The following is a 12965-nucleotide window of genomic DNA, read 5'->3' as shown; positions in this document are numbered from 1 at the left end:
ACCCACTATTTTGTTTCCCTACTCAGTACAATAAGGGAAGCGTTTCATTCAGCTTCCTCTCCACAGTATATACATGCAAATGAGTTACTAGCAAACAGGGCATACATACAAAGACTTATTGTTTGTTTAGGTAGTTGAGCTGAAGTGAATAGCTTTGTTTTCAATGTACACGTATATGACTTGTTTATGACTCATTTTGTCCATCCAATCCCGTGCAGGTGGCACCACCCAGGATGGACATGACTTTGGCCGAGCTGCAGGAGATGGCTGCCAGGCAGCAGCAGCAGATCGAAGCCCAGCAGCAACTCCTGGCTTCCAAGGTACAGAGAGAAAGAGAGAGAGAGGGGTGAGAGAGGAAGATGAAAGTCCAGACAGCAGCTGCTAGAGATGATTGGATACGCAGGATGAAGAGTTGAAATGGTGGTGATAAAAGTAACAATAATGAAAGGAGATTAAAGGAGGGCCGGCGTTTAAAGGAAAACACATCGGAAATTGTCTAGTTGCCGCGGTGTGGAGGTTGCGAAAGAGCGGTGAGATGATGGCTGCAGGTGAATTGTTTGGAATTTGAGAAGCCTGAGACATTCTCACGGTGCATTTTAAACCTCTACAGGAAGGAATACAATATAAGACGAAATATTACATGTAGTGTGCTCTATCCACATACAGTGGAACCTTGGTTAGCATCATTCATCTTTTCAGGAAAATGGTAATGGTTTTATTTCATTTGAACATGCAATTGAATGCATCACATAATTAGTTCACAGTTCCAAAAGGAGTAGGAAGAAGCAAAGCTTATTAAATCCTACCCCTCCATCTGGTACTTTTACAATCAGTAACTCTTACATTTGTTCACTTCCTGCTTTCCTAATATAGTTTTAAGTTCATTCATTTGTTTTCTTCCACTTTTCCTCACGAGAGTCGCAGGGGGTGCTGGAGCATATCCCAGCTGTCTTTTGAGGCGGGGTACACTCTGGACTTGTGGCCAGCCAGCACATATAGACAAACAACCATTCACACTCACATTCATACCTATGGACAATTTGGAGTGGCCAATTAACCTAGCATGTTTTTGGAATGTGGGAGGAAACCGGAGTACCCGGAGAAAACCCACGCATGCACGGGGAGAACATGTAAACTCCTCACCGAGGGTGGGATTGAACTCTAGTCTCCTCGCTATGAGGTCTGCGCGCTAACCAATCGACCGCCATGCAGCCAACATTTAAGATAGATTTGTAAAAATAAATGTATATATAATATTTACACTGGGCAGACTTGCGTTATCTGTGCATGAGGCATGGAACGTACTGTACCTTGAAGCCCTCGTGAGCGCCGACACGTGTTAAGTAAACCAACAATGACACTCCAGCACACATGTCCCTCAAACAGCGTCTCAGGACCTTGCGTTCCCTTTCTTGTCCCTTCAGGAGCAGCGCCTGCGCTACCTGAAGCAGCAGGAGCAGCGGCAGCAGCAGCAGGCCTCTGAGCAGGAGAGGTTGCAGCGTCTCCGCGACAACATCGACAACCAGGAGAGTCGCCTTAAGAAGGTCCGAGCCCTCAAGGGTCAAGTGGAGCAGAAACGTCTCAGCAATGGCAAACTTGGTAAGCGCCCCCCGTCCTGGGAATATTAACTGCTGAAGTTTGTTATGTGTACATGTACGGAATACAGTGGAAGCTCCCAAGTGCCTCTGGTGGAATTTTCTCATTGGGAATAATTTGTAATTGGAATTGATCTGTTCCAGGGTCAAGCTGTTGCCAGTATAAAAACTTCAGTACAATATATAGAGACTGAACAACGTACTTCATACCTCACAACGGTCAAACTTCTTTACACTTTACCCGCAGTGGAAGAGATCGAGCAGATGAACAACCTTTTCCAGCAGAAGCAGCGAGAGCTAGTGATGGCTGCCACCAAAGTGGAGGAGCTCAACCGACAGCTGGACTTGCTGAAAAACGGCAAAATGGAAAGCCTCCACGACAACCAGGGCTCTGTGGCCGAGCTCGACCGCCTCTACAAGGAGTTACAGGTGCGTCACGTGCATTGTATGGGGGCAGCGCCTTATTTCCAGTCGGTGAGCTTTCGGTTTCTGTTTCTGTGTGGTAGATGAGGAATAAGCTCAACCAGGACCAAAACTCCAAACTGCAGCAGCAGAGAGAGAACCTGAACAAGCGCAACATGGAGGTGGCCGCCATGGATAAGAGGATCGGTGAGCTGCGCGATAGGCTGTGGAAGAAGAAGGCGGCGCTGCAGCAGAAGGAGAACTTGCCTGTAAGAATCTCTCTCACACACACACACACACACACACACACACACACACACACGTTCTATTCACATAAAACCACCTGAGTGGGGTTTACACTTGCATGCATTTGGAGCCCACATTGTCCCGGAATTTGCATCGGCAGTATGGCTCATTTATTTATTTATTTTGTAAGCGTAAAGACTATTTCGCACACTGTTCGTGACCGCAAATGGCGTGCGTTGGCACACATTTCACACAACACACAATAGCCACGTTTACATGAGGAGTTTTTCTCTTTCCGAATGGAATCTTTTTCCAAAAGCAACGGTATACATGGAAAGGAATATTCCAATCGCGTGTCTACATGCGCCGCTATAATCAACCAGAATAGTCAATAGGGCATGCGCAGTAAAATGTAAACATCAACATCACGTGATACCGACTTACTCCAGTTTTTCTTTCCCTTGTTGGAATAACTCCGTATTGCCAGTTTTTCGTTTGTCCAGTCTTGAAATTTAGTTTGAATCAAAACCAAACTTTCCGCAGCAGTCCAGTGCCGATTGCTAGCCTCCAGTTTTTTAAATCAAAGAACGTCTCGAGCTGCATGTTACGTCATATTTCAGCATTCGCTGAAAGAACGCACCCGGGAACAGGAAAAGATAAAGTTCAATCTTGCTAATATTTTGTAATTAAACTCGGGACATGTTTTATATAGATATATATTTTCTTTTTTAATAAAACTGGACTTGTGAATGGCGTATAGAAGGGTTTAGATTCTGTTCCACAGATGGCGCTAATGCACACGAAAGCTGCTTGCTAACCGCCAATAAACAACAGAAGAAGAAAAACACCACAAAGAAGAACGCAGTTTAACAACTTTCCGATTGAGCAGATACAAGATATCTCAATCGGATTGGGGAAAGGAATATTCCATCCATATATTCATTCGGATTGGCACTTTTCTTTCGGAATGAGATGTATACAAAGGTTACATTGTTTCTGTTGGAATTGGAATATTTGGGTCTATGTAAACGTGGCTATTGATCTCGCATCGGTATGCATTGTCATCACCACTTCCCGCATCCCAGTCGTGGCATCATTTGGTCCGCTGTGTCCCCGTGTGACTCCATGCAGTAGCAGGTATCACGCCTCGCTTCTCACAGCTGCAGATAGAGAACGTGCAAAAAGCAGGAAGGCGGCAATAAACGAGAAAAAAAGAGGCAGCTTATAATATCAGAGAGGTAATTCCTAGTCGACTAGCAGAATTGGCTTTGGAAAAATTCTGATCAGAAGGAAGATCCATGATCATTTCTGAAGTCAATCCATTCATGCTAATGAGACGCTGATGCAGGCGGTCCGTTCACTTTACATTCACTACTAGTTAACGGAAATGATGCATGACAAAAAGTGATGCAGTGGTAACGCAGTCCTGCACCGTTTACACATACATTGCACATTTTACCACCAATTTCCTCATTAGCGCTCCAAATTTCACACCACTGCAGGGGCAAAGTGCATGCAAGTGTCAACACCCCTTTTACTGTTCATACTCTACTGCCGACCATAGCTTTGATTATAGCTCCGCCTAGTGGATGAAAAGCTGACATAAAACCGCCCCATGCCTCAGATTCCCCCCCTCAGAGGTGCCCAGTGCCAATTTAAGGCTTCATACACTTTCTGCGTTCCCTCGCTTAGTGAGAACCTCACAGTCTATGCGGCATTGTAGTGTTGCAATCTCAGGTTTGCTGAGCCGCACGCTTTCGAGTCCCATTTGGCAGAACCGACTGCTGTAACATGTGAGCGGACTTCCAAGTGCAGGGCTGACATTGCAGACAGGCCATAATGTCAGGGGAGATGCTATCTTCTCTACTTGAAAGAAAACAGGAAAGGGGCAGAGAGCGGCTGTTTTCTTAAAGGCACACCGTCATCGGCTTAAAAATGTAAACAACGTGTCTAACTTGATTTTGAGAGAGAGCATGGACACACGTGTACGCAACATGATGTTTTATATCCATTTCGTATGAAAAATGATCATGGATTTTCATGTTATGACGCTTATTCCTGCAATTCAAAGCTTTTAGAATGCAGAAAGCAGTGCTTCTCAACTGGTTTGGGAAGGTTTCATCTCAAATGTCTCTCATATTTTATATTTCACTAAAAAGAGTTGTTGGGATTTGAAGTAGCATAAAATAAATAAAATACAACAAATTGAATTAACATTTCAGGATCAATATGTTTTTAACTCCAAATTATTGTATCACGGCAGCACGGCGATCTAGTGGTTAGCGCGCAGACCTCACAGCAAGGAGTCCAGGGTTCAATTCCACCCTCGGCCATCTCTGTGTGGAGTTTGCATGTTCTCCCCGTGCATGCGTGGGTTTTCTCCGGGTACTCCGGTTTCCTCCCACATTCCAAAAACATGCTAGGTTAATTAGCCACTCCAAATTGTCCATAGGTATGAATGTGAGTGTGAATGGTTGTTTGTCTATATGTGCCCTGTGATTTGCCGGCGACCAGTCCAGGGTGTACCCCGCCTCTCGCCCGAAGACAGCTGGGATAGGCTCCAGCACCCCCCGCGACTCTCGTGAGGAAAAGCGGTAGATGAATGAATGAATGAATGAATGAATGAATGAATGATTGTATCAAATAGTATCAGTAAAGGTCTTCTGTTTTGCTCCCATTAACATTTTTTTCTTACTTGCCAGTTTAGGAGACAGATAACTTCTAATACAGACCCTTTCACAGCTTTAACTTGTTTTTTGCGACCTTGAACATAACCGAAATGTGTGAGGTCGATGCTAATTTACATTGAAAAGCCCATACAGCAAAGGCGTCAAAGTCGTTTTCATCCAGGACTGCATGGCATATTCATGAATAGAAGATGAATGATGACACAGTAGCCCATGCATTTAATTATTGCTTTTTTCTCTAACAAAATGATGGATAACTTGATTTGAAGGAGAAGTCAAGTGAAAATGTCAATTATCTATCTTTCATAAGAAAAATGCTTAATATTCCAGTTTAGAAGAACTGCGGGCTGTACCATTTGTTTGTCCAAATGAAGGTAAAATGCCTTATGATGTGGTATGTCCTCGAGATCGACCGATATGTTTTTTTTTTTTTGGGGTCCGATTCCGATTTTTTTCCATCAGCCTTAGCCGATGGCCGATTTTGCTTGTGCCGATATTTGTGGCCGATACTGCTTTTGCTGCCTCAATTTACATGAAAAAATGACAATGATAACAAATATTCCAGGTCTCAAGTTTAAAGAAATATTTATTGAAATATAAACACTGAACACAGTAAGATTATTTCAAGTTTAACTGTTAGAGGCGAATTCAAAGTTGAAAACGTACCCTTGTTGTGATTCATCATTGTTGCAGTGTGGGAGGGGCACCGCGACTGCGTGTGTTGCAGGGTCCTCCGGCAACACAAAGCTGCCCGGCGGATGCCTGTCTGAAAATAATGCGGCGGAAAAATACATAGGCGAACCCACCCACGCGCGTATCTGCCGATACCGAATCAAATAAAGAACGCAAATATCAGCCCGATATATCGGCTGGTCGATGTATCGGTCGATCTTTAGTATGTCCACAGGTATAAATGCTACTTGTGAGGTTGGGAGGTATAGAATCGTTATCATGTTGACATCGTAAAGGCTTTATTGCAGGGGTCTCAAACTCAATTTACCTGAGGGCCACTGGAGCTAGGGTCTGGGCAAGGCTGGGCTGCATCAGGTTTTCAAAAAAAAAAAAAAAAAAAACGCATTTATTAAAAAGTGAAAAATATACAAACTTTTTCAGTGCTTTGGTTCCGATTTTCTACAATAAAAGCTCTGATAAAACATTCCACTGTTCTCAAATATCTTACTTTTTATTTTTCTGCACAAAAGATGAAAAATAAATAAACAAATCAAGAATAAAGAAAATCAATCAATCAGTAATAAATAAATAAATAAACAAATATAATAATAATAATAATAATAAAACGGCAAATACTTAATAAACCACATATAGTTGGTGGGTAGACAAATTATTTTTTTCAGATTAAAATGAACAAAGCATTATTAGAGCCCTGTAGACATGACAAAACACGACTATAGTCACATTTATACTCTTTTTATTTACAACATATTGCGCAACTGCAGGGTCTTGAGACACATGCTAACTCGCAAACTAGAGAGCTAGCGACCTAAACGGTAGCCTTCAAGTTATTTCCTTTTAAACTTAAATAGCCAAAAACTTACCACTTCCACACAGATAGGGAGGATAACTATTAACAGTTATTTAACCTTTAACATGAACACTAATCAAACGTAATAATTTTTTCTGGGTACATGATACCATACAGCATCCATATCAAACTTGCACGGGCCGCACTAACATTAAACTTTCATATCAAGGCGGGGGCCTCAAACGGGCCGCATGTTTGAGACCCCTGCTTTATTGGAAACATCTGTGTCATTTGAGCTGCTATTTCTTTGGGAAAAAGCCTGATACTACTCTTGGAAGCTTATCATTATCACCATGAAGTAGGACTCGGAGTGTGACGCACTAGGATGGGAGGCCCTGGAAAGGCAAAAGGTGATTCACCCCGCCTGCCTGGAATGACAATGAGCACAGCTTTTTACCCAGCACAAAGACGCTCTCCATCCAACAAGTGTTTGCTAACATACAGCACACACTGCTGACTGAAGGAAGGCTTTTTCTCTGAGTTGGAGAAAAGATTGTACTTGACAGGAAGTATATATATCTATACATTTTTTTTAAAGGGGGAGTTATTTGCTCTTTTGAACTGTTGCATGTTTGTGCTTTTGTTTTCTCAAGAATGGCTACCCTGGTAAAGAGAGGGCTTCAAAAGACACACATCCTCAGGTAATCCAAACTAGCGTCGGCACGGAACATCTGTTCCATGTTTCCTCTTGGGCCTTCAGTGGTCACCTTGCACGGGGTTTTATTGACCATGGCAGGCATAGTGAGTGACGGTTGCAAGAAAAGGTATTCTGGGAGACATTTTCGAGTTGAAAGTCCATGATTATGAATGATCGCTTACAGCGGACTGACGTTTATGGATACAAGGTGTCTCTCGGGGGCCGGCTTTTAACCACACCATGGCTACGTACAAGTTGTATTCCTCGTCATTTCCTACAGTAATGCCTCCTTTATTGCATTAAATGACTTCTAGACCAGACCAGGACAAGTCCACTTCTGCAAAGTAGGGTTTCTTACATATAGATGAAATATGTTTGGAGTTAGAACATAGAAAGGCTGTTTACGACCTTGTAAAAACACTTTTAATTGTTATTCAAGCCCTCCTAGAGCAACACCTTAGACCAGGGGTGGGCAAACTTTTTCATTCATTGAGTTAACAAAATTGTCCAGGGGACCAGAAAATATATTTAACACAAAAACACTATTTTACACTTACAATTCTAACATCCGGCATTGAATTAGTTGTCTAATTTTATCTGTAAAACGCACTTTAAACATCCGACCACATCAAATTTATTCATTTATTTTTCTACTGCTTTTCCTCACAAGGGTCGCAGGGGGTGCTGGAGCCTATCCCAGCTGTCTTTGGGCGAGAGGAGGGGTACACCATGGACTTGTCGCCATCCAATCACAGGGCACATATAGACAAACAACCATTCACACTCACATTCATACCTATGGACAATTTGGAGTCGCCAATTAACCTAGCATGTTTTTGGAATGTGGGAGGAAACCGGAGTACCCGGAAAAAACCCACGCATGCACGGGGAGAGAGATGTTTGAGGGTGGAATCGAACCATGGGGTCCTAGCTGTGAGGCCTGCGCTAACCACTCGTCCAACAAACTTCATTTCACTTACCAATACAAATACCAATCCATCATTTACAGTATATCACACCACCATGTGACTGGTGGCCAGCCAATCACAGGGCACATATAGACAAACAACCATTCACACTCACATTCATACCTATGGACAATTTGGCGTGGCCAATTAACCTAGCATGTTTTTGGAATGTGGGAGGAAACCGGAGTACCCGAAGAAAACCCACGCATGCACGGGGAGAACATGCAAACTCCACACAGAGATGGCCGAGGGTGGAATTGAACCCTGGTCTCCTAGCTGTGAGGTCTGTGCACTAACCACTCGACCGCCGTGGAGCCCCCACATCAAATTACGACATTTATTTATTTTACTGATTAAGACATCCAACATGCAAGTCATGTTGCCAGCTGGGATGTTAAGTTAAAATACTGGCGGGCCGGATTCAATCACTTGGTGACCCGCATGTGGCCCCCGGGTCGTAGTTTGCCCACCTCTGCCTATTACACATATTAAGAGAAAATAAGATATGATGTAGACTCTCACGTACGCATGGGAGGATCAGGTTATTACTGAGTACTTCCTGCGGGGGAAATTGTCTCATCAATGGGACTTAGCAAACATTAGAGGGAGGGGGCGATGAACCTCGCTGTAGTGGCAAAGGAGTTTTGTGATGTTGGCTGATGTTTTTTGGGGCGGTTTGGTAGACAGCGGCGTGTTTTGCTTTAGCCATAAAGAGATGGTTAATGGGCAACTTCCCTGCCATCCTCACTACAGGCCAGTTTTATCCTTCATGCTATCCTTGTATTCTTCCGCTGTTATTGGCCAGTCTCGTGTTTACGGACCACAATTAAGGCTGACATTTCATAACTGAGGTTGATAACTGAGGAGCATCTGCATTCGTTTATCCTCCTCTTATGAACCGCTTTACAGATGCCACATCTGATACTACATGTATGTTCCGATAAAGGCGTTAGCCATGTCACGTGGCGGTGGCAGCCATCATGTCTGGAAGCTTAATTGTGGTCCGAAGGAGCACGAGAGCTTGAGGGTTGAAGTGGGTTCAAAGGTTGCCTAATAAAACCGTTTCTCTCCTTCTCACTCTGCCCTTTAAAACTACAACCCTAACGTTCACATTTCAGCACTCACCAATACATGGTTGGGATCAAGGCCAACATTTGCAATGTTTATTTATTTATTTTTTTAATTAATTATTGTGTAATTTTCTGACATCTAATTTAATGACATCTTTTTTTGTGCTCGTCTTATGCTCAAAAATTTGGTTCATTTCTCATGTTATTACTTTTTTTTTCTTTATATTTTACCTTTCTTTTTGGAAATGTTCTTATTGTAATTATGACTTTACTCCCAGCTAAATTTTTCAAAAATTATGATTGTTATAATATTACCATGTTTTAAAAAAAAAATCACCTCTTTTGCCTTTATGCAGCAAAAATGAAATTTTTTTCCTTATAATAATGAGTTTATTTTTGTAAAATTTTGATTTTTATTTTCTTAGTATTTTGACTTTCCCTTCATAAAATTGCAGCTTGTCTTTTATTGTTTTTTTCATTTTCAAACAATGTCCACTTTTTTGTTGTAATTATGACTTTACTCCCAGCTCAATTTTTCAAAAATTATGATTGTTATAATATTACCACGTTTTTTTTTTTTTAAAAACACCTATTTTGCCTTTATGCGGCAAAAATGACAACATTTTCCTCATAATAATGAGTTTATTCTTGTAAAATTGTGATTTTTATTTTCTTAACATTTTGACTTTCCCTTCATAAAATTGCAGCTTGTCTTTTTTTTTTCCATTTGCAAACAATGTCCACTTTCTCTTTGTAGATTTTCTTGTTGTAATTATGACTTTATTCACACAAAAGCTACTTTTCCTGAAATGACAGCTTTCGTCTTTTTTTCCCTCATATTACGACTTTAAAAAAAATAATGTCATTCTTTATTATTTCAGTTTTATGCTACTAAAATGTCATTTCCTCATTCTTATCAAATTCAGACTTTTTGTCATGAAATTACAATTTTTTTTTTACAACTTACTATTTCGTCCTTGGGATAATTATTTTTTTTCATTTTTGCTTTTGTATTTTTTTGTCAAATTATATATTTGGAATGTGCCACAGGCCGCACTTTGGACACCCCAATTTGTTTATCCTTTTTACAAAGTTAATATAAATATTAGGTGTCCTGCATCCTTTACCTTTCAGTATGCGTCTCTTGGTGGAAAATGTTTGAACCCCCCCTGCGCTAGAGGCTAGCAGTCTAGGAAGGCATTTCCCCAAACTGCGTCTACATAATTGTGCACTCATGTCACATGAATGAGATGTTTTTTTTCTTAAAAAAAAAAAAAAAATATATATATATATATATATATATATATATATTTTTTTTTTTAATTCTTGACCAAAGATCTGCAAATGCTAAATTATGAATATGCGGGGATCCGCTCTACTCCACCTAATACAGGATAAGAAGTTGACCGTAAAACATCTTTCTTGTGTTGCTGTTCCCCCCCCAGGTGCCGTGTGACAGCCCAGCCGGGCAGCAACAGTCAGGTCCATCTCGCGTGGCGGCGGTCGGCCCGTACATCCAGTCGTCCACGATGCCTCGCGGTGGCTCTGGCAGACACGAGCTGCTTGTAAAGCCGGCCTACCCCGACGGCACCGCCACCCTGCCTACTCACGACCTCCAAAGCAAGGCAGCAACAGGTGAGAAACAAGGACCCAGGATCAGGTTTTTCTTATTTAGGGCATTTCTGTGAGGGGAAAAAAAGGTATGTTTGTTTGTTTTTAATATGACAAGCAGGAGCAGCGAGATCTGATGCTGCACCGGGTTGTGACGTTACTCTGAGCTCAGAAGGTAGCAAAGAAGATATCTCATGGGTGCTGTGTTATGCCTGAACATCATCAGCTCTCCTCTTTTTCACTTCTTCTGAAGAGTGTCTTTTTATCTTGTTTTGCAGTGGCTCTTTTTTGCTCAACTGTTAGCATGTTTACTTTATCAAGGGGGTGGCAAAAAAAAATCCAAAAGCAAACCAGGGTACTCAAAATATTAAGACCTCAAATTTTCTCCAACAGACGCCCTCAGCCATAAAATAAGAAGAGGTAGCACGAGTTGGCTAGAGTTATTTTAACGTTACTCTGATTGGAAATACTGCATGTTCCACCACAACAGTGAAGTTGAATGCGAGTTTTATTGTAATACATAAACACCAAAACCAACACAGGAGTAAATGCCTTGCCCCGAATAATAGAAACCTGCTTACATCTGCACTAAATAAACATCACTGGCCACCACAGCAGAAAAGAGCCTTTTACCACACTTCATTGGTTTCAGACCCGACTGCGATAAGTGAATTTCTGCAATATTAAATTTAATATTTTGGTATTAAGAGTATAAATAAACCTGTTTAAAACCTTCTAAATATGCCTTTCAACATTATTAGAGCCCTCTAGACATAAAATAGCACCCCTATAGTCACCTATTACCCAATATAGTAGACATAATAAGATAAATTGACATAATCCTTGTTCTTTTTGTGTACTTCCGGTTTGTGTCCAGTATTACCGACACCTAGCGACCAGTGTAGAACACTCCATATCACAATGCGTTTTCTGAATGCCTTATATTTCTGTTTTAGTTTTACCATTTTTGTCCTTGAAAATGCTTACTTAAGGCCAGAAATGCATCACATTGAGTGAAATATGCACATTTTTGGATTAGTAGGCCGCATGCAACCACAAAACATCCATGATTTGTTTATATATTTTGAATATTTGCGGTGGAGTGAAGCTGGGATGCGGCGAGATTTGTTAGTGATTTGTTCCAGAAGTGTAGATGAAAACCAAGATGTATGTAAACCAAGGACATTTTCCCATAGGAAATAATAACACATGAAAATGTAAACAAAAAAATAGAGTTTTACATGCAGAAAAATAATGTGAAATAATTCAAAATGAAGCGTGGATGGAATTATTATTGTTATTGTTGATGTTTCGCCCATTCTTTATCTAATGGCTTCCACCTGCAGCTGTCTTTGGCCCCATGGTGGGTGATTCAGTAGCCACAGTCACTCAGTGGGTCAGCAGCTCATTGGGTGTTTTGTTTGGGCACTCCATTTTGGGAACAATACAGCAACAGGGCATTGTAGCAGTTGGTTACGTGCAATATTCCGCGATGGCTGCATTATTTTTTTTTCTTTGTTTTTGATTTTTTTTTTTCTCAGTTTGTTGTGTGCATTTTTTTTCATTTTCTTTTGGATTTGTAGAATAGTTTGATGGAACCCATGCTTCAACCAGCTTTAAGGCTGTATTGTTTTTTTTCCTCCCTTTATTCTGAATGCATCCTATCCAGAGACCATGTTCTTGCTGGAGCCTCTGAAAGCGCTCCGGGCCAAGAGAAAAGGTAGAAAAAATACCTTTTTGGATGTGCATTTGTGCTTTCTTTTGCTGCCAGTGTGGAGGTTGCCAGAGTTTATGTGTATGTTTGTGTTCACAATAACTTAAAAAGTTCGGAATGGATTTGAATTTGGAATTGACAGAAATAGGATATGGAGGAAGTAATGACATTTTGAGGGTGATCCGGATTACTGTCTGGATTTTTTTTTTTAAAGGATTCTTTAACATGCGTGGGTTTTCTCCGGGTACTCCGGTTTCCTCCCACATTCCAAAAACATGCTAGGTTAATTAGCCACTCCAAATTGTCCATAGGTATGAATGTGAGTGTGAATGGTTGTTTGTCTATATGTGCCCTGTGATTGGCTGGCCACCAGTCCAGGGTATACCCCGCCTCTCGCCCAAAGACAGCTGGGATAGGCTGAGGATAAACAATATAGAAAATGGATGGATGAATTAGTCTTTGACATTTCGGAAAACTTGTTGGAAACATGTC

At 41.3% G+C, this 12965-nt stretch overlaps 1 protein-coding gene across 3 annotated transcripts in view; it reads left to right on the top strand.

Annotated features, from left to right (window-relative positions):
- The window catches only part of tp53bp2a (tumor protein p53 binding protein, 2a), a 44745-nt gene that overhangs the window by 20103 nt on the left and 11677 nt on the right, over positions 1 to 12965 (top strand). The window contains exons 6-12 of one of the 3 annotated variants that reach the window (XM_078793885.1): positions 219 to 320; positions 1425 to 1599; positions 1843 to 2024; positions 2102 to 2266; positions 7067 to 7114; positions 10594 to 10783; positions 12429 to 12479. In XM_078793885.1, the coding sequence (XP_078650011.1) occupies positions 219 to 320; positions 1425 to 1599; positions 1843 to 2024; positions 2102 to 2266; positions 7067 to 7114; positions 10594 to 10783; positions 12429 to 12479 (913 nt within the window). The remainder of the gene's footprint in view (positions 1 to 218; positions 321 to 1424; positions 1600 to 1842; positions 2025 to 2101; positions 2267 to 7066; positions 7115 to 10593; positions 10784 to 12428; positions 12480 to 12965) is intronic. The other 2 variants (XM_078793886.1, XM_058058468.2) reach the window with 2 other exon arrangements.

This window comes from Doryrhamphus excisus, linkage group LG10 (genome assembly GCF_037039965.1).
Source record: "Doryrhamphus excisus strain RoL-2023G ecotype Guam linkage group LG10, RoL_Dexc_Guam_v1.1, whole genome shotgun sequence".
Taxonomy (NCBI): Eukaryota; Metazoa; Chordata; class Actinopteri; order Syngnathiformes; family Syngnathidae; genus Doryrhamphus; species Doryrhamphus excisus.
This window is presented reverse-complemented; position numbering and strand designations above follow the sequence as displayed.